The sequence below is a fragment of the Tasmannia lanceolata genome, unplaced genomic scaffold (assembly GCF_043159265.1).
Source record: "Tasmannia lanceolata isolate RefF3 unplaced genomic scaffold, GAP_Taslan_0.1 ptg000002l, whole genome shotgun sequence".
In the NCBI taxonomy this organism is placed as follows: domain Eukaryota; kingdom Viridiplantae; phylum Streptophyta; class Magnoliopsida; order Canellales; family Winteraceae; genus Tasmannia; species Tasmannia lanceolata.
Genome location: NW_027518679.1, coordinates 13,694,205 through 13,721,251, shown reverse-complemented (window position 1 = coordinate 13,721,251; position 27,047 = coordinate 13,694,205). Strand labels below are relative to the sequence as shown.

At 40.5% G+C, this 27,047-nt stretch overlaps 1 protein-coding gene across 2 annotated transcripts in view; it reads left to right on the top strand.

Annotated features, from left to right (window-relative positions):
- LOC143877497 (chaperone protein dnaJ GFA2, mitochondrial-like) overlaps positions 1-25,747 on the top strand; it is an 82,095-nt gene extending 56,348 nt beyond the window's left edge. For both annotated transcript variants that reach the window (XM_077379614.1, XM_077379701.1), the window contains 11 exons: positions 736-786; positions 888-975; positions 1,082-1,146; positions 1,240-1,314; positions 16,034-16,106; positions 20,050-20,141; positions 20,247-20,318; positions 20,594-20,650; positions 24,744-24,792; positions 25,152-25,218; positions 25,374-25,747. In XM_077379614.1, the coding sequence (XP_077235729.1) occupies positions 736-786; positions 888-975; positions 1,082-1,146; positions 1,240-1,314; positions 16,034-16,106; positions 20,050-20,141; positions 20,247-20,318; positions 20,594-20,650; positions 24,744-24,792; positions 25,152-25,218; positions 25,374-25,473 (789 nt within the window). In that variant the 3' untranslated portion in view covers positions 25,474-25,747. The remainder of the gene's footprint in view (positions 1-735; positions 787-887; positions 976-1,081; positions 1,147-1,239; positions 1,315-16,033; positions 16,107-20,049; positions 20,142-20,246; positions 20,319-20,593; positions 20,651-24,743; positions 24,793-25,151; positions 25,219-25,373) is intronic.
- Positions 25,748-27,047: the final 1,300 nt, after the last annotated feature.

The following is a 27,047-nucleotide window of genomic DNA, read 5'->3' as shown; positions in this document are numbered from 1 at the left end:
TTTCTTTACCAGCACCTCTCATCATTTATTGTCTGTGATGCAAGCCAACCTTGGTGTTCACCTGTATATTTCTTAATTCCACTTTATTGCTTCTCTTATGGCCCTTGGACATCTAACGTGGATTACTATTCATCTTTTTTTGTTGGATGGAACAGTTGTATACTTACCATTAAAAAAAACACCCCCATTGCATACTTATTCAATGCTTCATAATTCATAACTGTCCATTAATCTTTTCTTCATTTAGCTGTTATGGTCCCACTGCGTTTGTTAAGTGCTTATTATAAATTTATAATTGAGCATTTAAAAAAATATATTATAATTGAGTTTTGGATTACAAGCTTCGACATATTGTCACCGTATGAAAATTTGGTTTTTGAGTTCTACTTCACGTTGTTGTAGCTATCATTGCATCACCGATGGGTATTGTATGTAGTTATGTCCATTATACCTTCTCCATTGATGATTGCATGCAGTTGAAACACACGTAGAAAATTCTATCATCTTTAGCTTATCATTTATGAATCACAAGGGAAGTTTCTTTCATTAACATTAAGTAGTGGCTTTTTTGTTCTATTTCCTGTGTTTTCTCAACGGTGAGGAATATATTTTAAATGGAGTTGGATGAGTCCTTTGTGATAAATGCATTTTATTATGGATATCTATTTTATGCTTTCTTATCTTGTTCTGATCTTTTTATATGTTTTATGTGGCTTGATTTGCACTGGACACTAGTTCTTCAAAAACATATTTAATCAAAGAGGATATGGGGGCCAAGATGTCAAGGTACTATCCTTAGCCAAAGATGAAGTGGTACTAGCTTGGATATGCTACTTTAGCTTTTATTTGATAATCACAACTGGCATTCTTTGTTTATCTTGTAATAGGTTACTCTTGAATTATCATTCATGGAAGCTGTTCAGGGGTGCACAAAAACTGTGACATTTCAAACTGCTTTACCTTGTGAAGCTTGTGGTACAATATCCTTTCGGATTTAGTTTTTGTTTGGCCTGTATGATTGAGTGCCTGCAAGGATCCTATTGCATCTTTGATAATGCTTGTGAACTACTCTTTTTTGCAGGTGGAACTGGTGTTCCTCCTGGAAGCAGACCTGAAACATGCAAGTCCTGTAGAGGCTCTGGAGTGGTCAGATCTTAAGTGCCTCTGCACCTTTGATTGTACTATAATTTGTGAAAGATTTACTCATTTAACAGACAAAATATTATGTTGGGTCTACAGATATCCACACAAAAGGGCTTCTTTAGGTTTCAAACCACCTGTTCACAGTGCGGTGGAACTGGGAAAACTGTAACGGTATGATATGACTGATTTCAATATGTCATGACTTTCTTATTACCGATTCTTGAGCATGTTCTTTAGCACGGAGTTGAAATTCACTGTCTCAAATTTGTTATTTGGTGGTTAACTATGGTTTAGAGTTAGGCTTGGTTGAATTTTGCATACAATCGGCAAAAGTTATGTTTGTCCTTTGATGTCTGAAATTGTATGAATGTTTTTCTGGTGATTAAAGGTGCGTTCTTTTACCATTCTCGAGATTTTCTCTCTAAAAATTAGAATTAATCTTTAGGGATAATTACATTTACACCCCCTCTAGTTTCTGACACATCCACTTCAACCCCTATAGTTTAAAAAGTGACAAAGACATCCCCTCTAGTTTCGTTTTGTTTAAGGTTTGCCCCCTCAGCTGAAGGTTCGTCCATAGATTGAAGGGTTAGGATGATCCGATGGAGCTGATTTTTTGGGCACACCCTATCTATGTCAGGACCCATCAAATGAACGCTTTGGATCATCCAAATAATGTGGGCCCATACCCGAATCCAAAGTGTTTGGTAGTGTTTGGATTCGGGTATGGACCCACATTATTTGGATGATCCAAAGCGTTCATTTGATGGGTCCTGACATAGATAGGGTGTGCCCAAAAAATCAGCTCCATCGGATCATCCTAACCCTTCAATCTATGGACGAACCTTCAGCTGAGGGGGCAAACCTTAAACAAAACGAAACTAGAGGGGATGTCTTTGTCACTTTTTAAACTATAGGGGTTGAAGTGGATGTGTCAGAAACTAGAGGGGATGTAAATGTAATTATCCCTAATCTTTATCCTTTAGAGTCCTTTGGAATCAGAATTGTGTTTTTTAACTTATCTTTAAAAAATCTCGATTTTGTGCGTGACGTGGAAAACATGGTTTCACCCTAAAAATGATGGAGAGTGGACACGTTTCACGCTAAAAGTTTAGAGTGGAAAGAGGGGAAGATCGTGAGATAGCGCCCAATTCTCTAAAGCAAGAAACTTTCGCTCCATAAAGTAATGCCTAAAAATTAGGATGAATTTTGAAATCCCAAAAGAACACAATTCTCATTTTTAGGCTACAAAAACGGAAAATCATTCCAAACGAATGTTAAAGAAGGCACCCTAAGCACTTTAAAAAAAAAGAAAAAAGCACCCTAATCTGTTTAAGTTCTAGAAGTTCATAAGATTATGTTTCAAATTTCATATACTATGGGTGACAAAGATTTGATGTTGAAGTCAAGATGGTTAACAAATCGTGTGAAGCCTTAGTTTTTCTCCTCACAAAGACTGACTTCAGGCCTTGGAAAGTCTGAAGCATGCTTCATCATGCAACCTTGCAAAGTCAGCAGAAATATCATTTCATTATTAAAGCAGGAATATCTTTTCAAATATTAGAAGATAATTTTGTAGCAAGTTTGCAGAGATGTTATGATATACGTAGAAGTTAGTAAGTGATAGGAAAATGCAAATAAATATGTGGTTGAATTTTTTTTCTTTTGAACATGATGATAATTGAGGCCTTCAACCCCTAAAATTAAGGTATTATTTTTGCTACTCCTACATTATTGTAAACATTTCCACTGTGAGAGTCCCCAATATATAAGCTCAAGGTTTTAAATTTCGGTTTCGGAATCGGTTATCAGCCAAACGGAAACAATTTGGTTTCGGTACGAAATTTCGGCTGAAACTTGCAAAATCACAGAAATATTTCAGTTTTGTTACTAAATCACCACAAGTTTTTCTTTTTAATTTTGTCCTTTTTAGAAATATCTTAAATGAATCTCATTGTTCTTCGCTTTTCTCTGAGTGGAGTTGATTTTTTAAATGAAAAGTTGCATTTTCACATATTTCGACTGATGAGCAATAATGGGTCTTTCCTTCCCATTCTATACTGCGATAGAACAAAAAATGACAAACTCTTTCATTCATTCTTTTTCCCTTCAATAAAAATTGAACAATTCTAATTATAATTTATGCTTAGTGTGTGACTCGTTGGTTTTTTCTTTAGAGTTGGATTAAAAAAAAAAAAAAAAACAATGGACCAGCCCATAACTATTATCTAGAGAACTAATAACCAGCTCATTGCTTTGTATTATCGAGATCCAAGAAAGCAGTCACTATTAATGAAATTCCAAAATTTTTGGCGAGATCTAATATTTATATGAATTCAAGTGGATTTCTTTTTGGATGCATCCGAAATTGAAATATTTCGGTTGAAAAGATGTTTCAGCCGAATGTTGTATAAACTGTACGGTTTTCAGGTTTACTCCTAGAGATGGGGCAAGAACGAAGACGTGGCGTGCTGTGTAGATGTCTTGTGTTTTGCCACTTATTCATCACCTTGGAGAACAAATTTTTGATTTTGTTTATAAGGGTAATTTAGTAATTTCTAGATGTAGTGGCATTAATATAGAAGCCACATTTTAAGGCTATAGAATATGAGGCCTTTTGCATGTTTCTTGGCCAAGAGAAAAGAAAAGAGTGTGTAACCTAATTGAAATAGTGAGAGTATCTTCTCCCTATAGACGTAGGCACATTGACAAATTATGTAAATCTTGTGTTCTTGCTTTGTGTTGTGTTTCCTGCATCTCATCTTGTCGTTTGATGCGCATCGTGTTTGATCCTATTTTGCGACATATTTGATAATCTCAACAAAGTAGTATTAGAGTGATCAGGTTTTGGGTGATTAAAACAAGGTTGCCAGGGCGGGAATCGAAAACGGGATTCGATTCGGGATTCGAAAGCGGGATTCGAAGGCTCCAGGGATGGTTGGGAGTGGGATTCGAAATTTCGCCAGGGAATCGTCGGGGAGTCGCTGGAGATTCACCGGGGATTCGTCGGAGAGTCGCTGGGGACACCCATTGCCAGTGTACTTTGCAATCAAAGCCACTGAATTTTTCTCACCCATTGCCACTTATAATGGGTGTGGGGTGATCAAAATGGGCGTAAATATCACTCCCCTAAACCATTCTCAAGCCCAGAAACCTCTCAAGCAGTTAACCATTCACACAAAAACCGTTCAAGAGGGGGGGGGGGGGGGGGGGTGTTATATCCGGGGAAACGGATTTCACGGAATGGGATTCGCGGTTTTGGGTAATGTGAATCCATTCAAAAAGCGAGCGAGTGATAGAGAGATCTTGGTTCAACAAGGTCCAGTGAAGGATTTATTATCTGCCCTAAGAAACTGAAAAAATGTGTGAAGACGATTGGGAATAGCTATGAAGGCATTGTGATTCCCTTGTGTTTGGCGGATGTGGTTGTATACAGTTTTTCATCGAAAAGACTGCAACAGAGATTTAACGCAAACTCAAGAGCATGGTTTTAAATTTATGTTGAAACCAACATGAAAAGAGCATAATGTTTTCATTTCCACCCACGCCAAAATAAAATATCAATAGATTCATTACACTTCATTATTTTGATCGTAATGTCAAAATTTCGATCAAAATTTGACCGAAATGGTCGAAACGACAAAAAATGAAAGATGTTCTTATTTCCACAGTATAGAGTTGTTTTTCTGAAAACCAAAAAAGAAAAAAAAATCCTTCCCTTATCTATAGTAAATTGAAAAAATAAAATAACATACCTGAAAATTCCAGGCTGAAACTCACTGTTGTCTTGTCGCCATTAATGCTTTGATGCTGCTACGTGCTCTGTCATTGTTGGTGGTGTTGCCCCGTTGCTTCCATTATTATCATAGTTTTCGTCGACTGTTGATGCCACTGCCATGAGGTGGCGGCTGCCATGAGGTGAATGGAAAATTCCAGGCTGAAACTCACTGTATCTATACATGATTCTATTGTATACGTAACCTTTCCTTTATACGTTGTTCATTCCTTTCCTCAACCCTTTCACCTGTACCTCCTCAGACTGCACAAAATTCTAGTTTCCTAAGAAAGTACTTCTTGAGCTTTTATGAAGTCGGAATTCATGAAAACCAGCAGTGCTAGAAGATTCTCAACCAGTAGTCGAACCATCTGAAATTCTAAGGCACAAGATTTATCATAGAGTTTCAAGGGAGACAACTGATTTGGCGCATTCAAACTGGATAACCTAAGTGAAAGAACGAATCTCTCAAGCTTTGGTTATTGGAGGTCCAAAAATCTTGGTTGACAACTAACAATCACAGTAATTTTAAACAAATCAAACCCCGAGAGGTATTGAGGGATTACTCCCTATCATCCAACATCCCAGATCCTGTAGTTTCAACCAGAGCCACCAAACTAAAGCAATTCTGCACTTACTCCTCAAATACTTTACCAAAGGGAGACGCCCACACCCGACTCTCAATCTGACTGAATTAGACATCTACTCCAGGCTTGATTTAATCATCTACTCCAGGCTTGCTTTAAATTTTTTTAATTCTTGCCTTTTGATCTTATCTCTTTCCTTCATTGCAAGGAACATTTTTTTGGTAGCCCCCAAATCTTCCTTATACGTAATCCCAAAAACATCCCCTACCGACAATAGGTCATTAAACTCTTCCGAGAATGATCCCCTATTCCTAGAGTCGTCAGAAGTATTATTATTATTATTATTTTTTGAAAGATGACAAATTTCATTAATATTTGAAGCGCAATTGGGACTAGAGGTCCCAGCCTGCTTTTACAAATATTAGATATAGGACACCAGACATATCCGGTGGTTTACAAAAGAGACAAAGCATACTTCCAGAAGAAATGATAGAACTATCCTTTTCGTAATGGAATACATACATTACAGATATGAAAATATTTCAAATTCCTCCCGTTCTGCTCCCGCTTTAGCCAAAGTGTTAGCCATCTCATTTGCCGATCGCCTCTGATGTTCAAGCCACGGATTAAGTACTTGCATTAGATCCAGTATTTCCGCTACTTGCTCCTGCAATCTCCAGGGACCCTTTGATGACTCAGAAGCCCAAGCCACTACATTTGAGGAGTCCCCTTCCACTATTAAGGGATGCTGGTCGTGTTCAGATGCCCATCGTAGACCAAAGAGTAATGCTTTAACCTCAGGCTCATTAGAGTCACATATTCCACATGGTCCCGAATATGACATAACAACTGATCCAGAAGAGTTTCTAATGACTCCTCCAATCCCCGCTTCCAGGATTACCCAAAGAGCTGCCATCGAAATTCAGTTTCAACCATCCCGTTGGCGGGCATGACCATTTTGGTTTAGGCTTCTGTCCCATATTATTGACCACCAGTTCCTTATGAGGTCACCCATTACATAAGGAGTTTGTTTTTTGACCTTTGTCCATGAAATCATTTCAATTTTGATATCCGAGGCAACACGAGCCACAGTTCTACTTTTCTCCTGGAAGATGCGTCTATTGCGTTCTTTCCAGATATTCTATACTATGGCATATGGAGTTGTTGCCCACATATATCTACCCATTTCTCCAAAGGGTCCTGTGTACCATCCAGAAAGGAGGGAGCTGATAGACTGAGGGCACACCCAAGAGACCCCAAAGGCTCCGATTGCTTTTGTTCAGATGTGATAAGCGAAATCCCAGTGCAGCATTAGGTGATCCAGGGTTTCTTCATTTTGATGACAAAGGACACACATACTAGCCATACTGAAATGTCTTTTCTTTAGGCGATCACATGTATTGATCCTCCTGTGTACTAGTGTCCGTCGAAAAGCTACTACCCTTGTGGAGCCAACGATTTCCAAATACGCCTTGCCGGAGAAAGGTGACCTTCATTTAACAAAGAGCAGAAAGACTTGGCGGAGAAGTCCCCTCTCGAAGAGGGGATCCAAATTCTTTCATCCTCCTTATGTTGCGAGCAATATGCCGATTCTAGGGAAAGAAGTAATCTTTGGAACTCTTGAATTTCATCGTCCTTGAGGTCTCGGCGCAAGCGAATGTCCCAGAACCCTCTTCCACCTTGACCCTCTCTCACCAATTACTCAATTAGTCAGCAACAGTCGCTGCTGGATTCGAAGCAATTCTAAAAAGCCCCGGAAATTCCAAGCAACGTTTAGATTGATCGCACCAGAGGTCCAGCCAAAATCTTACCTTAGTACCCTTCCCACTTTGTATCGGATTGACCGGTCAAATTCCTCTTTAACAGAACAGATGGATTTCCAAGCACCTGAGCCCTTTCCTCTCGTTGGCTTTTTGAAACTCCAATCCGCCCCATTCGGAACCATATTTTAGCCCTGTAACCCGATGCCATAAGGCAGATTTCTCTTTACCATATCTCCACAACCACTTGCAAATCAATGATTTATTGCGTAGTCTAATCATACCAATACCCAGGCCCCTGTTTGCCTTTGACTGCACTACTTTTTCTCAACTAATTAGGTGCCTTACCTTCTTCAGAGTTCCATCTCCGTCCCATAAGAAGTTTCTTTGCAACCTCTCAATTCTCAAGGCCATATTAACTGGGATTTTGTATAAGGACATGAAATATACAGGTAAGTTAGAGAGAGCTGCTTTGATTAGTGTGATCCTTCCCTCAAAAGAGATATACTTTTTCTTCCAGGTAGCCAACTTTCTTTCAATTCTTTCAACTACCGGATCCCATTGGGATGCCGATGGGATACCGAATCCTAAGGGCAGGCCCAGGCAGGAAATCGAGAAGGAATCTGCCTGCTTAGCCTTACCGTCGTCAGAACTATTATCAACCTGCTTTGCCTTATCTCTAGAGTCCTTGGGGACCTGGGGCTCCCCAACTCACAGATCTTCAATCTGCCCTGAGTTGCCCGATGCAACAGCTACCCCCGGAGTCGAGCTGGATCGATTAATTTTCAGGTTTTTGATAACAGACTTTCTTTCCTCCTCCCAAAGACGTCGCCGAGTACGTCTTTCCTTTTCTAGAACTTTACTGAATATGGGGAGGTCAAGGAGAGGTACATGCAGTTCCTTATCACTATTCGAATCTGAAGTAGGATCCAGATTATTGATGGAGGAAAGTTTTTCTTTAGCTGAGCCCAATGCTTTTTTAGCGGGCGAAGATAAATCTCACAGGGGGTCGGAGATTCCTTCCTAGCAAGCTTTTCATTGTAGCGAAGGCCTTTTAGCAATTCGATATCGTCGTTCTCAAACGAGAAGCACTGTGTGGGCGGAGAACCTCCATCCTGGACCGATTCTTTTGCGGACATAGCTGGCGAACCGATGGCATCGAAGTGTTGGAGAGGCTTATGAGACTGAAAGGACCCTTCGAGTGGCTAATACCTATATTTCCGAGTTAGTATTTCTCCGATGTACTTTAGCTTTCCCTGTACGCAGGCGCTTTACTTCAGAGTTCTTGTCATTATGGAATCTAGTTTTAATCTTTAGTGCCTTTTTGTCCTTTACCGAGGTCAAAATACAGCTATCTGCAACATCTTTTCAAGAGGCCTTTCCTTTCTCACCACGTGACCCTGCATTTAATGATTTCCGTGTCGAACCACTTTTAGCCTGACCCCACTTTCCAGTGACGACAGCTTTTCTACTCTCTGACATTCCAGATGGGACAATTGCGGTAAGCTTGGGAGATTCAAAATTCAAACCGGTTCCCACCAACGGCTCCTTGTCAAGATCGCAGGTATCGGGATTAGTGCTCGTTGCCCTTTCTTGTGAGTCAACCATCGCCGGTAACTGGGCACCGGAGACTTGATCAGGACCCTCACAAACGTCCAAATTATCTTTACTACTTGATTCCCCTATGACCGATACCGCCATACTATTAATGCTATCCTCAAATATCATCTTAACTCCAATGGAATAAATGTTGGATTCCACTCTTAAATCGATGGATGACGATATAGATTTTCACAAGGGGGTTAATACTAATGCTGAAGCAAAAGACATGCAGTGATCGTGGTTACCAAAGAGTTGGGTTTGAATCACTTGACCCTGATGCTGCCCAAGGTATTCCACAGTTGACGATGACCAGGCGTGAAGAGGGATATCATAGAATCTTATCCTAACAGTTCTAGCTCCCGTGTTATAAACCGGGAACCAAGGTTGAAGAGGAGAGAGAAATCCTCCAAAAAAATCATCTCCACGCCTGAGGATTGCATTCGCTTGAAATTTTAACTCAAAGCAGAAGAGAATGTCGACAGAATTAATAGAGAAGGGCTTCTACAGTTCCGGCAAACCCCAGCAACGTTTAGCCCACTCCCAAACGTCTTCCAACAACCAGGATGCAGATTTCAAAGTCCCAATGAGACAACCCTTTAAATACTGCTTTCGCTCCTCCACCACAGTAACTGGGACCTCCAGGGGTAAGGGGTCGGCATGAGTGTCAGCCTGGGGGGAACAATTTTAGGTCTCCAAACCATGGCTGGGACCAATTTGGATTTAAGATCTAAACATTTTCTACAGACACTACGTGTTCCAAAATTTCTATATTGGCATTTCGGACACATCCAGTCACTACCATTGGAAGGCAATCGGCGATTAAATTCAGAGGCTCCTCGGCCTGGAACTCTTTTGGCCCCAAACTCGAGAGTCTTGTTCGAGTCTCTCTGTCCTCAATACTTCCCAGTGACCCTGAATGGGATCTGGGAGGAACCCAGTGAGATCTATTAAGGTCGCCACCTTGCCCGAACAAGCTAAGAGTTCTCCGACAACAAATATTAAGGATCCCCAAGGATTCAAAAACTTCTAGAGCAGGATATCCTGCTTCCAGAAAATTTTGGAAATGAACCACAGTGAGTTCCAGGTTGAAACCGCAAGGGCACATTAATGCTCCGTTTGGTTGCCGGAATTTTTTTGGTTCTTGGGATTTTTGTGGAACAAAAAACTTCCTGGGAGATTGGTGGGAAAAAAAACTCCTTGGAAGTATCCCGGTAAAATAAAAATCCCATGTTTGGTTGACCGGACTATGGTGGGAAAAAAAATGCTTTGTTTGGTTGCTTGAACTGTTGGGAAGAAAAACAATTCTTCTGCAAGCTTATTTTTGGTTCCTGGGAGTATTTTTTTCCTTCCTGGGGTTTCGTGCAAGGTTATTTTGGTTCCTGGGATTATTTTGGGCCCACCAACCAAATGTGGGTTTCCTGCGGAAATACCACAAAAGTTCCAAGAATATAAAAAAATCCGGCAACCAAACGTAGCATAAAGGTTCAATCGGAAACCTAGATACCACGCCCGCCATAGGAGGAGATCGACAGCATCTGAAAATGTCTCGGATAGTCATTTTAAGAAATAGGAATTAATTCAAACCCTCTTTTTTCTTCCTCCGATCTCGCATATCACTATTATGGATTGCTTTCTTGCTTATGTAATAGTTTCTAAGTTTGTATTTGTGCTTATTCTAATATTTCCCGTAGTTTCATGTTAAAATTTCATCATTTGCATATATTTCCATACATTACGTAATTTTACAAGATTTCCACCGAAATACCCAATCGAAACCGAAATGTTTCCATTTCTATGCCGATCGAAACCAAAATCCAAATTTAAAACCTTGCTTGAGAGTCTTTGCAGGGAGAAGTATTTAACCCGCAAACTATTTCTCAAGAAGTAACTATATGCTCTTTAGATGGAAGAAAACAAAAGCTTGCAGGGACATTTCAACCTTTTCAACTTGATGATCTCAGTATTGTTGAATGTTGGGGGCAAGTTGTAAGAGGAGGACAAGACACTACTTCTCTTGGCGTCTCTCCCAAGCTCCTACGATTACTTTATTACTACCCTTCTCTTTGGGATTTTTTTTTTTGAAAGATGACAATTTTATTGATATTGTGGAAGTTACATTGGGGACCAGAGGTCTCAACTTGCAATACATAGAATCAATTAAGGATGGCCAAGAGTATACTCCTACACGAGCTAAAACCAACGAAGAAAATCTACTAATTCATCCGCTACAGTGAGGACCACCCAACCATGCGCTGCCATCCTGCCGAGTAACTAGTTTACTTCCCTACTATCTACAGTCATAGTCTAGAGAGTTTTCACCACTCCCCCAAAATTTCATAGCACTACCCCAAGGCCCTCAAAAGAACGAATCCAACGAAAAGTGCCATATTTGGGGCCTCTCATGCAAGCCTTCCCTCAAAAGTGCCATATTAGGACTTCCAGAGGGTCGCTAATCGCCTGTCCTTCCTCCACCATACGGCAACCCATCACCTTAATGTGGAGCCGATTTTGTCTCCATCCAACCCATAATCCAATCCCCAAATTCCTGGCAAAATCCCAGAACAAAAGAGCGAGGGAAAGCTGACTACTAAGGGAAGCTGGTCTTCCTGGATTCTCAAGGGAGGCCATTCCTACTTTGATAAGCATCCTTTCTTCATAAGTAGATGGAGAGGGCCTTTTAATAGCACAACCAAGGACTATAGAGCCTTGGAACCTCCACTCCTAGAGAAGAGTGTGATGAGTCTGACACTACGCCTCCTTAGCTACCAACAAAAATACAAAAAATCAATACATCCACCTAATTTTAATTGTCATAGCTTTTTCCACCCCGGGAACCCCAGCTATAGATTTAGCTATAGATAAGGTCAGACGTAGGTGGCCTGGAATAGAACTTTAGGAGCCTAAGCAATCTGCTAAATTTCTTCTTTATACCTGGTTCGGAGCCCAAAATAGTGCTCATTTTATTCATAATGAAATGATCTTGGGAACTTAACCCCCTGACTGGGAAGATTGGATCTAATGTATGCTATGGTTTGTACGAGACCAGATATGACTTATGCTCTGTGTAGAAAGTAGATTCATGACAGAAAGTAGATTCATGACAAATCTGGGAAAGGGCATTGGAATGTAATGATGTGGATTCTCAGATACTTACAAGGTACTACAAGTTTTGGCTTGGTGTATCACATGGGCAAAATTGAACATGGGTTGACTAGCTATGTAGATTCAGACTATGCACGAGACTACGACGAGAGGAGATCTACTACAGGCCGTGTTCACATTAGATGTGGGGCCTTTTTCTTTTAAGCCTTCAATTCAATCTATGATTGCGTATTCTACGATCGAGGAGGTAGGAGTACACAGCTGCAAGTAAGGCTACCAAAGAGGATATTTGGCTGGATTGATTGGTTAGTAATATGGGGTTGAAGCAGGGAGGCGTCTTGCTGCATTGTGAAAATCAAAATGCCATTTAGCGAAGAATTAAGTGTACATGCGAGGACTAAACACATGCACGTGAGACAGCAAGATAAGAGAGTGAGTGGCAGATTGTTGTGCAGATGTCTTGTATTTTGGCGGTAATTCATCACCCTAACGGTTCAATTTTCAGTTTGCGCTATAAGGGTATTTCAGTAGTTTTTTAATGCAGTGGCATTAATACGTAAGCCACATACATATAAGGGTTACGAACTGTGACCTCCTTTGCATGTTTTTTGGTCTAGAGGAAAGAAAATAGAGTTTGTAACCCTAATCGAAATAGGCATTCCATTAAATAATTTAAATCTTGTGTTCTTGTTCTTGCATCTCATCTTGTTGTTTGCTGCTCATCGTGTTTGATACTATTTTGAGAGATTAGAGATCTCTCCATCTTCAACATGGTGGTTGAATGTTATAGTTTTCCATGGTATTCTGCTGACCAGCGAAGGCTCGATTTAAATTTTGAATATCAACACCTGGTTTTGTTTGAGGTTGCTCCAATCCCTCGAATGGCATTGGACATGCGATGATCAGCCAGCAAGAGATTGATGCCGCGGCTTCATCGCACCAGATATATCGGATCCAACCACTTGTTACTGCCATCTAGGGGGATGGTGTTTTAGTGGAGAGGTTTCTGGTTTGGAGCTCGTCTAACTGTCGTGCAGATCTCGGCATAACGAGAAGCCTTGCTCTGTCGTGTTGGGTGGTCTGGCAACTGCAGAGAACACAACACTGGTGATCCTATGTTTAGAGGCCACTTCAAAGGGATTTCGAGGGAGGCCGTATCTGACCTAATTTCCTTCTCTCCCCCCTCAATCGCCTCTGCCGATCAGGTTAACATGTGTCGTGGGTTGCAGAAAAGGAGTGCCTCTTTGAGGTCCTTGATCTGATTAATCAAGGACATGGGAGGACATCGGAGAGAATGGGAGTCTTTTGACTTTGATATCGTCCGATCACAGTTGCAGTTCACTGAGTTAGAAGTTGAAGGAAGAGTGCATAGTTTCCTAGTCCTAGAGGCGCTGCTGGGAAGGCTCAATGTTTTAAATGCCGGTTTCGGCCGAAATCATGTAAAATTTGGTAAAAAATTTGGTATTTTTTAGAATTTCGGTGGAAATATACGAAGTTTCGCCCAAAATTTCGGTAATTTTGGTGGAAATCTTGTAAATTTTGCCGAAATTTCTCCACAATCCGATAAAAACCTGATTCAATGTACTTTCGGTTTTGGTCCAAACCAAAACCAAAATATTTCGGCTGAAATATTTAACACTATGGAAAGGCTTCACAATAGAGGTACATGCTCTAGGGTCTATCTTTCTAATTCAGTCGTCTCCCTTGTTTCTTTGGCAGTGCAAGATTGTGTGAATGGAGCAGTTGGCCCGATAGGCGGTTTGAACCCTGGCTGGAGATGTATCAGATCCAAAGCCTGAAAGGTTGAAATTTTCCAAGTTGGATAGTTAGGAGGAGGTTGTAAGGTTGGATCAGAATGAAGGGAGTTTTGGTAGGAAGTATGATTTGGAATATCACGAAAGTGCACTTTGGAGTGTTGTGGCTCTAGAGGTGGAGGAGGTTGTAAGGTTGGATCAGAATGAAGGGAGTTTTGGTAAGAAGTATAATTTGGAAAATCACGAAAGTGCACTTTGGAGTGTTGTGGCTGTAGGAGGAGGTTGTAAGGTTGGATCAGAATGACGGGAGTTTTGGTAGGAAGTATGATTTGGAAAATCACGATAAGTGCACTTTGGAGTGTTGTGGCTCTAGAGGTGGAGGATGGGGACCGTTCGAGAGAGGTTACAATCATTTCCGCAGTGGAGGAAGAGCACTGTCGTATTGACTGGAGAGTGCTGTGCTGTAGGATGCTGAAAATTGCTTTTTCACATCGGAGGAGCTGGTTCTGAAGGAAGTAGTTCAAAAGCATATTATGAGTACTAGCAAGGTGTTGGGGTTGCCTTTCTCTGCCATGGAACAAGACTTGAGAAGAATTTCTCTGAAGGCAGAATTGAGGGATTAACAAATATGAGACCCATCGAAGGAAGGCATTTAAGAAAGCACAAGGAAGCTGATTCGGGAGATGGTGCGATTACAAACATCGATAAATTGTGGTGGGGCTTCGGCCAGCATGCTTAGGGGAGGGGCCGAGGCAGAACTGGAGGAAATAAACCTCCCAGGGGGAATCTACAACTAGTAGTTTTTCCATGAGATACGAAGTTGGGATATTCGAGGGTCAGGCTCCCAAGGGAAAAGGGCTCATATTAAACAGATTGTGGAGAAGAGTAACCCAGATATTGGGACTCTGCTAAGGGAGATGGGATGCAATGCTGGCTGTGAGTCTGTTTCTCTTGATGCAAAGTAAGCTGTAGGTGGAATAGTGGTTGTGTGGGATAGCTCGGCTCTTGTTCTTGTAGAAGAGATGAAAGGGAGGTTTTCAGTCACGACCGTTGTGAGAATGCTAGCTGATAACCCGAAATGGACTTTTGCTGGTGTCTATAGCTGAATCAAGTGGCGGGTCGCAACTGGTTTGGGTAGGAACTTCATAAGATAAGGGGCGAATGGTCATATCCGTGGTGCATATGTGGAGATTATTTGTGTGAACTGGCTTGGCTTAGGTGTTCACTTAGTCAGGTTGGCCAATCAAAAAAAAAAAAAGGCACATAAGGAATCGTAAACGGCGAATAACAAATCGATCAATTCAATTATAATGTGGCTATATTAGGTGTTCACTTAGTCAAGTTGCCCAGTCCAAAAATGAAAGCACACAAGAAATTGTAAGCAGTGAATAACAAATCAATCAATTGAATCATAACCTAACTATATTTCAAATTATACAATATGTTCAAGTAAATAGTTGATGGTGTGATATGTTGATGTTGTGATATGGTATCATAATTAGTTGAAATTTGAGTAGGCAATCCTTGGCTTTGAAGAAACTAGGAAATTCTTCCAGTAATCCATGGTTGAAGTATGCATTTAGGGTATGTTTGGCTGCCACATGCCTGGCATCCTCAAGGATAATCCAAGCAAAAAATGCACTTTTTGGTAACTTTATGGTGTTTGTTTGCCAATTTAGCATCACAATCCCTGGAGACTACCAAACAAGAATCATGGGTAATTATTTCTTGTCTGTTGATGTGGTACCCATGTTCTCTCCTTATACCTTCCATGCCTCATTTGTCCAAAATGGTGGAATTCTTCAAGTAGAATTTTTCTTTTTCCGTTTTCTCTCTTTCTCTCTTTCTCTCTCATCCCTCTCTCTCTTCTCTTTCTATATTGGTAATGACACCCCCTCCCATTGCTCTCACAAGATTGGCAACCAAACACTACTTATCACTATTCTACCAGGTAAATCCTAGGTAGATCAAACATAACAAATGTTTGTCTCCTCCCTATTGACTGCTTATACCACTAATCTACACGGTAACTCTCTGCATCCAAACCAGACCCTTAAGTAGTAGTAACCTACTAACTTGTGCTGGCATCAAACATTCTTCATGCTTTCATTCATTTCTTCATATGAGCGTTATTATTGTAAGGCTGGTGTTTGTATTTAATGAGTTTTCCATCAAGTGCAAGAAAACATTGTTTTGTTTCTTCTTTTTTGCTATTTTCTCTCTGTTTCCATTTTATTTGGCACATTTGATGTTTGGGTGGCATCTTTTGATGTTGGCACTTTTAATTTTTAACTCGTTATTCATATGTAGAGCTTCTGCAAATCATGCAAGGGTGACCGGGTTGTGAGAGGAACGAAATCAATAAAGTTAGATCTAGTGCCAGGTGAGTACGAAGTTTCTTCTAAGATTTTGGTGCTTACATGTCATGAAATGGTTTTTGACTGTTGAATTATTTGAGATTTTTTTTTCAGATGCTATATCCTTGCATGGTTGAACTAATTTTACTTCTGAATTTGGCTATTTCACATTATTCATTAGGGACAGCTTAATGTTGTCCTCTGTTAATCAATAACTTGGATAAAACCAACAATGTATGAACATCTCTGCTTGGGAGGATGATATCACATTCCAACTTCTATGATTTGTGTTTGATAGGTTGTTTGGAATTGTTATAGACAATGAGGAAACTGTAAATTATTGTGCTTCCAATATCAAAAGATGGGAAGTCATAAAAAAAAAAAAAACATATATATCAAAAGATGGGAGTCAAAATATTGTTTCCCTTTCAGTTTCTGCGTTGGAATCTCAATATACCTAATATCCGATTAGATTTGTTTTTCTTCTTGATATAAGCGTTGTCTCAAAGTTGTTCACCATAAAGTTCCATTTTTTTCTTAATATATAAAGTACCATCTATTTTTTAATGATAACGAATCTAATCTTAAAAAAGGGAAGAAGGGCGGATCCCGAGACCGAGGTGGTCAATTTATATGAACGCAAAATAGAATAATAAAAGAGTATGCAGAGAATTACCGTTAAAAAAAGAAGAAGAATATGCAGAGAACAACTAAGTTAAGATGGAAGATAATAAAAGATCTTTAATCCAGTTCTAGCCAACCAATCCACGTCACAGTTATCGGATTGCCCAACATGTTGGGACGTAACTGAATCAACATCTACTTTGATTGCAGATCTCCTCAATCACGCCAGCGTACATCCAAGGAAAAATAGCTCCCGGCTTCATCCAACAAATGACATTAAGAGAATCTATTTCCACAATCCATGAGTCCAAGTTATTCTCCTTCACGAGGTGGATCACAGTCCATGAAGCCTTAGACTTCCGCTTCCTCCAAGTCCCGTATGCCCATCGGGCCAGAAAATGCAAGCATGGTGGTACTGTCTGCATTTCATACGATGCCCCCTATACATGCTGGGCTTGAGTTCCCTAGACTGGATCCGTCAAAATTCAGTTTCACTTTGTCAAGAAATGGGGTAGTCCATCTAGAAAAGGGCTTACTAGTAGAAACCTTGCTGTCTCTAATCTCTACCTACAATCTGTGGATAGAGGACTCCGATATACCCTGAAAAGTGGATAGACCTATTACCCATCTCACGATTAAGTAGAATATATGTTGCTTGATGGTATGAGCACTTCTAGATGATCCTTAAAAAATGCTCTTGTTATTGCTCTTAATGCCAATTGCTATAGAATTTTGCCTCAGTCTAGGTGGCATATGCCCATTCCTCGATTGCATCTGCTATGTGCTGAGGAAAGACCCATATCACCTTGAAAGGCTAAACACGTAAGTCCAGATTGCATTCGCTAAACTTCAATGTATGAATAGATGCTCCATTGATTCTCCTGTAGCTAAGCAAAGGGCCCAATGGTATATAATTGACATCTTCCAATTCCGAAGGTGATCTACAATCAAGATGTTATTTTGACGTACCCAAGGTTTTAAATTTCGGGTTTGGTTTCGGGTTCGGTCGGCACAGAAACAGTAGCATTTCGGTTTCAGTGGAAATCTTGTAAAATCACGGAAACGTATGGAAACATGCAAATGATAGAATTTTTTAATCTTAAAAAAAAGCATGATAAAATTTTAAGATGAAACTTTGGGAAATGCTAGAATAAGCACAAATCTATACTTAGAAACCATCCATAATGACTTAATCACATCGAACACCTAGCGACATGTGTTGTCGCACATGGCTAGAACAGTAAAGTCAATAAAGATGTACGATGTAATGAAGTATAAGAAAGTACAACGACTAGTCTCCCCTCTAAGGGTCCAACTTTGTTTCAATACCATATAGAGTTACGAGGTATTGTTGGTCTTGTGCCGATCTGACATCCCATGCATAAGATACATTTACTTTGATGTGCAGTTCAATGATGTTGCCTAATAAATATCGTTCTCTACACTGATTAAATGAAATGAACTGCAAATAATAACATCATTCCATTTTTTTTGTTGTTCCGATCATTTTGATCGAATTTTCAGGAATTTCGGTCAAATTTTGTGAATTTCAGACAAATTTTAGAAATTTCGGTCAAAATTTCGGGGAAATTATGACGTGAAAGGAAATCATGTAGATTTCGTTTCGGTGGGGATGGAAATGGAAACATTTGGGTCATTTCGGGGAAATTTAAAACCATGGACATACCATCAGACAAATGCGCAAAGTCTAGGAGGGGCGGGGATCATCCACGACTTGCTAGTTGGGGAAGAAGGCATTTCATGTGTCATCCGAATGGACTCTATCTTCTCCTTTGCCTTATATGAACAACGAGTCTAGGATCTCCATTACTTGAGCCTCCCACTCTAACTCTTGATCGGAAAAACTAAGATTGCCAGAACGGGAAGTGAAATCAGGAAGCGAAGCGGGAAGTGGGAAGTGGGAAGAGAAGGCTCCCGGGATTGTGGGAAGCGGGAACCGTGAAGGTTCGGGGGAAGCACGAAGGGCAGCATGACGGGGAAGCGTGTTTCCCACTTTTGTGATTCCCATAAAATTAAAACGATAGGAAGCAGCGGGGAAGCATGTTCCCATTTTGGGGAAGCGCAATTCCCATTCTAGGAAAGCGTCATTCCCACTTTTTGGGGAAGCGTCGAGATTCCCAATTCTGGGATTCCCCGATGCAGGGGAAGATTCTTGCTTCCTTGGGAAAAACTCCCACGGAAAGGAATCCTCCAACTAACTTTGCCATCTTCTTTGATTACTGCTTCTCTGATCCTCCACTCCCCCGAAGCCACTGAGTCTAAATTTGGGAACTGCTCTTTGAAAGCCCTTTTGCTGCACCAAGGATCTTTCCAAAACTTAATAGTGTCCCCTTTGTATACTCTTGAAGAAAATTCCTTTAAAAAAGTTCGAAAGACCCTCTATGATATCCCTCCAAAAAGTTACACCCGTGCTTCGGTCAAGGTTTTAAATTTCAGTTTCGGTTTTGGTTTTGGTCACTACAAAAATTGAAATGGAGACGTGCGAAGAGAACAAGTGTTAGTCAGAAGAGACACTACAAAAATTTGGGAACTGACTAACACTAGTTCTCTTCTCACGTCTCCATCTTCGAAGTTTATCTTTCACAAATCTAACCTTTTGTCCTAATCTTATATCCGTTAGGCCAAAAGCCTTCTCTTCTCTCCACTACCTTGAGAGTCTCTCGCTCATCTAAGGCTTCCCAACCAATCTTGTTCGAACTAGAAAAGAGGCCGACCCCAAGATTCCATTGTTTAGTTCAGAGCAATGGGACAGTGATTCGAAACCGGTTTAGGTAGTGGGACTGGGAAAAGGCGAGGGAAACTTCCAATCCACACTGGGCAAATGAGAGATCGCTCTAGTCTGTTTCTACTTTGGTTCTTGGATCATGGGAAATCAGACCCCGACAATGGTAAGTCAACTAACGGAATTCGAAATTCCTTTCATACTAGGCAAGATAGTTTTACATCCAGCATGGTCGTGATGAATCGGATTGGGCTAACATCTGCACACACCACCCCCTTCTGTCCGCCTCAAGCTATGACTTCTAAGCACTTTCCTTGAACAATTCGACAATTTAGTTTCCATTAGGAAGAGGATTTGGGGTTTGACACTCCTCAAAATCTCTTTAAAATGGTGGGCCTCTTTTTCAGGGGATCCCAGCCCTCTCATGATCTTCATGGGAATCTAGCCAAACCTTAGCTTCCCCTTCTCCCCAATTGTCCTGCAAGCCAATCTTAGTTTACAGTATCTTTTATGGGGTAAGCAATATTCTCTTTGAAATTTGCCCACCACTATCATGCCTAGTATGCATAAGCTGTGTTCATAAACTTGTTGATGTTGTGCAGGAGTGGATGATAACGAGACTATAAAGGTTCATAGAAGTGGTGGAGCAGATCCTGAAGGCAATGCACCTGGTGATCTTTATGTCACTATCAAGGTAGCTTGTATACTTCTTTTATAACATATTATGGTATTAATGGTAAGTAGGAAGAGTTGGGTATATATTACTTTTGCTTGGAAGTTGATCCCTTTTTTTTTGCAGGTTCGGGAAGACCCCGTTTTCCGAAGGGAAGGCCCTGATATTCATGTGGATGCTGTTTTAAGCATCACTCAGGTATTCACAGTTTTAGAGAAATCTGGTTTCAGTGCACTACTAGGGCAATCATAATTAGACAGTAGTCCCAAGTTTGCACTCATTGATAATGAAACCTAATTTTGCAAACTTCTACTTGACATGGATCATAGGATATATGCTCCATCACCCCTTTAAGAGGCTTATAGATAGGAACAATGGACTGGTTTTCTTGTTTGGAAAATTGACTAATTTATGCTTTTGCTGTGATGATAATTCTGTCTTCTACTGATAAATGCTATTTGAGTACTTTCTAGGCAATTCTAGGAGGAACCATTCAGGTCCCAACTCTTACAGGAGATGTCGTTCTTAAGGTTGGTTTCATTCTCTGCCTGATTTCTCCTCTTTTTCAGTGTATATACATTTGGAAAATGATATATCCAGCCCCTAAATTAACCATTCACCTGTCTTCATTCACTTTTTAGCCTAGTACCCATTGTGCCCGTCACATTGGTCTTGACTATTTTTAGTTGAAAAAAATCTCAAATCTCTCTCTATCATCTTTCTTGGTTGGCTTTCTTTCTTTCTTTCTTGCTTGGCTTGGGCAACTGTTGGGATTAGCAGCTAGGTGGGAATAGATGGGTGGAAAAGGTGGTCGGACAGGCGAAAAAGAGTTTGAGGATATTTAGACAATCCCAGCACAAAATTCTTGTGGAAGATGAGATAATGCTTAAGTGCAGTTTCTATGATCAATGATTACACGATGAAGATCATAAGAAACAGAGAAGAAGAATTAGCAAATACAACCGAGAAGCAAGAGCTATTATCGATGGAGAAAGTTCTAGAGAGATATATGTGCTTTATCCTTCTTGGTAAGGATTTGACCTCAATAGCTCTTATACGTTTTCTTTGGGTACTTTAGGCAAACCCCTAATGTCCTGACGGGTCTATGCTGAGATATTAGAAGCACCAATAGCTAGGAGAGGAGAAAAGCATCTGAAAGGTTGTTGGGTTTTAAATTTGGTTTCTTTTATCTATTTGTGTTAGTAGAAGGAAAGAAACACGAATATTCTAAATAAAATAAAATATTGTAAAACTCTCTCACACTTTAGGGAAAGGGCGATGAATCGAGCGGAAGCTTGGCGATGCTTGCAATGCCACTACCATAATTTTAGATGGAGGATTAGATGCAGAAGGTGTCAGCAAGCTAGATCGAATTTGATCCCCTCACCAAGTACATCTCGGGGAGGATGGGTGAGACCCGCAGTGAATCTCTAGCATGTCCCAGGGAATAGACAACAAATCTGGTTTTGCTCTCCCTGTCAATATCTTAATTACAGATGGCGGGAGAAATGTCGCTTGTGTCATCGGGCCAGCATCCCCCTAAAGTGGGTTCCTTGTACTAGCTCATCTTCTAGGGAAGTTCTCGATGGTGGTGAGGATGACCTTTGGCCTGACTCGGGTCAAATCCTCCGTCATAACGATTCAGGGTTTCCATCTTTATCCATCTCGGGCAGGGAAGCGGAGAAACGTATGGGCTCCCTTAGAGCTTGCTTGATAGGGAGAATGAAGAATCCTAATGAGACCTTGCAGGAGCTCTGGAGTTGGGCACAAGCGTTCTGGGAAATCCCATCTCTAAATTGCCCCTCTATTTTGGCGACGAATGAAGTTCTCTTTATATTTGAGTCTGAGTCTCAAGCATTACAGATTCTTGCTAAGGGATCTGAGGCCTTGGACAATCATTTGCTCCCTCTCACCATGGAAAAAGGAATTCTCTCAGAGAGAGGAGGCCTTTTGGGTTCGCTTTTTTGGCATCCCACTGCACACCCTCAACGGTGGCGGCGCTAGGGGGCCTCTTTGGTAAGGTTGTAGAAACTAAGATGCAAGGTTATCATCAGAACTACATGAGTTGTGTCTCGGCCAAAATAGTAGCTCCCCGCTGGCATTTTCTTACTTCCTGTGTTAAGCTCAAAATTTTAGACCAGATCTATATCATTGGGGTTGAGCTTTCGAAGGAATCCCCTGCTCTAGATATTCCTGGATCGGGTTCTTGTTCGGCAGAGGAACTACCTCCGATGAGTAAGGGGTGTTTGCATGGCGAGCCATTGAACTCCGTGGGGAATTCGAATTTCAAATCTGCCCAACCAAATCTTCAAGTTGGTGCGCCCAAGAAAGCCCATTTGGCTGGACCCGAAAATCCGTCGGCAATTCCTGAGATACCTAAACTAAGAACCCTACCCTTAGGCGGAAAATTGATTGCTTGGACACGAATACCAAGTCAGCTGGCTTGCTCCCAAGAATCAGAAAAAGTTTTGACTATCGAGCCTCTGGCGGTGTCTATTATGGTTCAAAGCCTGCAGCCAAGGGGTCAAGATATTAAGGAATTATCTTTATGAAAATTCTGGAGAATACTTCGAAATCAGGATCGAGGAAGATAAACAACAGATTGTTCAAGGTACTAAAATCTTTTTCTAAGTTTGGTAGGTTAGGTCCCATCTGCAGCTAATTTCGTAGGTTTGGGCCCTGAATGCACTCCCCTAGTCTCCGGTCTATACCCTGGAGCCGGATAGGAGGGTGAGTCTAGGGTTGGATTTCTGCTAAATTTTCTTCTTAGTTAGTTTTGGGTCAAAGGTGGGGTGGGTAGGGGAATTTGTAAGCAACCGTCAAATCTCTGATCCATGTAACTGTTATTTACTCTCACCTTGGGAAGGTGATGGCTCGCTTAAAAGTAATAATTAGTATCTGCAAAAGACTTCGAGACACCTGGATTCAGGACAGGGATCTTGTGGCGGTGACATAATTTATAACATCATCTGAGTAGATTGTGTAAGGTATTATGGTCCTTCATATCTAAGTAAGTAAAGATGGAAGAACAATATCCCTTGCACCAGGAATCATCTTCATTTCCGGCGGCTTCAGGCGGAAGTTGCTCATGGAGATTATGGTGCTGGAAAAAATCCTTCTCAAGTTGAGAAAAATGACTTATGATGAAAGGATAGCCTCCTCTAGCGTTCCCCCATTTCATGAGATCTCTGGAGATTTACCAGAAGATAGAAGCCACCGGAGGAGATTATGGGACCTTTCGAGGGAGGTGGCTATTCCTTTTCTGGAGGAAGAAATTGAGACTTGTTCAAGCCCTGACTTTTTGGAAAGAAACCCGGAAGCAGTTGTTATGGGCTTGCCTACTCCCCACCTACAAAGCCTTCTGGACGATCTTGGGAAATGCTCGAACTCGGCGGGGTTGGGATGGCCTTGAGTCTTGGATGAATTCCCGAAATTTTGATGGTTGTTGGTGGAAGAAGATGCTGGATGAAGGGTGAAAAGACTGAAAGATAGGGTGCTTGCCTCCGTATGGTCGGGGTAAGCTTCTTTTGGTAAGGACTATGACCAATGGCATTTGATATGTTTTATTTAGCCTTTCTGGCTCAAGGTATGCCCTAGCCAGTTTTATTTGATGCTATGTATTGCCAGGTGGGACTCCTAGTCCCCATTGTAATTTCTATAGTATCAATGAATATATGTCATCTTTAAAAAAAAACACGAATATTCTAGCAGAAAGGGTATCTATCTAAGGATAAGATTTACTATTCAAAAACTAATATCTAAGGTTAAGATCTGGTAGAAGTTAGGGTACTTATTTTGCCTGAAATGACGAGCTGAAAGAATTTCTAGTACTCTAATCATGCACAGAGGTCAGGTGCAGAAGGGTCGGTGCCCCTGCTAAAAAAGAGGAAATGGGTCCCTATGACAAATGAAATGTGATGAGATATTGTTTGCAGAGTACTTGTACAGAAATGCTTCACCCCGATGGAGAAATAACACCTGGCCGCATGGGAATGCGATCTGACTATTTGAATCCAAACAGAGACAACAGTGATGAATGATGATGCTTCTGAATTTCTCACATGTAACAGGAGAGGTTTGAGACCAGACGTCTAGTGCAAATTTTCAGTGGCAATTTCCGTTGAGATGATGTCTTAATCAAGCACATAGGTGTTTGACAGCAGTCGTGGGGAGATTTTCAGAGGAGATCCAACATTGGAGCCGGCGAGGATCTAAGATTTGGCTTGGAACATTTTGAAGCCTCGAAGGCATATGATCCTGCAGCTTTCCAGATGCATGGGACAAAAGCAATCCTCAACTTCCCATTAGAGGCCAGAAATCTATGCTTGGAAGAGAGGAACGGTTTACAGTTTTGATGCATTTAAACATAAAAAATAAAGTACCGGCACAGCCAATCTTCCTTAAATATTGCAAATAAACCGCCGTGGAAAGGTGAAATTGGTGGGGTGGAAATATCATTTTGTCGTATATACATTTGTACATGTTAGATTTTAATATGATTGTACATCTGATGCAATATTAGTATACATTATCTGTTAAAAAAAAGTATATTTGGTACCCCCTCAAATTTGTCCTTGTATACATTTTTTTTTTAATTTTAAAAAAAAAAAATCTGGTTTGCAGGTTCGTCAAGGTACTCAACCCGGTCAGAAGGTTGTCTTGAAAGGAAAAGGTGTGGACCATATTTACTCAACCAAGTCCTTTTCATAACTTTTATTTAGATAGTCTTACTATGGAAAAGGTTCTTGACTTCTCATGAATCAGTATTTGGTTGGTAGGATTCTCTTATGCCCCCAGGTTTCATTTCTATTTAGTAAAACGCCAACTTTTTATGTATGGGTGTTAAAACAACTTAATGATATGTTCATCTTCCACAGAAAAGACTAGGAATTTATGGTTGCTGCATGATGATTTTGGGATTTAGTATTTTTTCTTTCTTTTCAACTTGCATTTGAAAAAAGTTGATGCATCTGCCAAATAGGCCTTATTTGGGTCTGATAAAGTTAACAATTTTGCATTGATGTCCTCAAGGTATAAAGACTAGGAACAATCCCTGTTATGGGAACCAGTATGTACATTTTAACGTCAGCATTCCAACGTAAGTTCTCTCCTTGGACATGTTTATGTAGTACTCTTGCAGAGCTAGGGGTTGGATGATTTTCTCATATGCAATTAGAAAAAGCCTGTTTTCAGATTTTTGCATTCCCCCCTTGTATTTGGGATTGAATCTGATGGAAAGGTTCTGTTTTGCAGGAATTTGACACAGAGACAGCGTGTTTTAATTGAAGAATTCGCAAAAGAGGAACAGGGAGAATATGATAAGGGTGCTACTGCGGCAGGAGCCTCAGGGTGATTTATATACCAAAGGTTAATGATTTAACATGACCTCTGGGCTTGGAATTTTGTTGGAGAAAATATAGGTTGCGTTCTTTTTTATTTTCCCTTTTTCGTTTTTTTATTTAGTTTTGTACTATAGGTATCGTCCAAATCTCATTTATATAACTTAAAATAAAAAGAAAAAAGATACATGAACAGCATTTGGTATAATAAGTATTATGTTGTACATATTTAATATTTTATCATAATATATGAGGTCAGAGTGCCTCCAATACATGAATCTTGAAAAATGTCTCTCTGTTACATTTCAAAATTTTGTCTAGCTGGGGATTCCCTTCATCAGAATGCTCTATATTGTTGTTCTCCATGCTATCCCGTTTATTCAAGTATTTATCAATTTGTCTTGGAAAAAAAAAATCTAGACTCAAAAGGTTGTGATTGATTGATTTGGGTCGATCACCTTTGTGTGCACATTGTTCATTTAGGGCTTGTTTGGTGTGCAAACTACTTAGACCCTGTTAGTTTAAGATAACCAATTCTTGACTCCAATATTAATGCTGATTTGAGACACGATGGGTTGTCAGAATCTAAAGAGTTTTTGGTGAAATTTGTTTGTGAAACAATGGAAACCACCCCATCAAAACATTTGGTGTAAAAAGGTGGCCCCACCCTATGCATGGGCTCTGTGGAAATCATGGAACCCACTCTATCAAAACATGAGGTAAAATGGTGGGCCGCCCCGATGCATGGTTTTCAGTATAGTTGGTGGGGCCCATCCTATCAAAACATGGTGTAAATTAATGGGCCCGGTCGCTAGTGTAAAATGGTGGGCCCCGCCCTTGCAATGCTTGAGATGTAAATAAATCTACCATAAAAAATCCAATTGAAATTTTCCGTGGGAAGAAAACAAATGACAAAGCTAAGGAACATGCTGTGAGTTGCGAAATGGCTTTTTGTGAAATTGTATTAAAGAAAGAGAAAAGCGTTCCTGCGCTGCAGCACAGGGAGCTTAACTGTACTTTTGTTGTTTATAAAGCCTCCCATTGGCTCCTTTCTTGAGAACCTGCTATATGTTTCAAAGGAGGACCCGCTATACGAATCAATGGGAGGCTTTATAAACAAATAAAGCGCAGTTAAGCTCCTTGCGCAGGAATGCTTTTCTCTTAAAGAAATCTCTATATTATAATATGGAGGCCATATACCTCAGATAGCTTGTCCTACTTACTACAAGTAGGGCATCAACCCATCTTCTTTGAGTCATCCAACCTATTCATTCCATAGGACCTAACGTAGATACGGTGTTCCTAAAAAATAATCTCCATAGGATAATCCTAACCGTTTGCTTTGTAGAGGCACAAAATGGACCCATTTTATAGCGGTCCGTTTTAAACCTCCACAAATCAAGGGTTAGCATGATTCTATGGACATGAATTTTGAGGAATACCCTATCTATGTTAGATCTTATGGAATCAATACCTAACATCACCCAAACAACATAGGCACCTACCCTATTTTTGAGTGCTCAGATAAGCTATATGAGGGATACCTCAGATACATGTATCTATTATTATATATATCTTATTATAATAC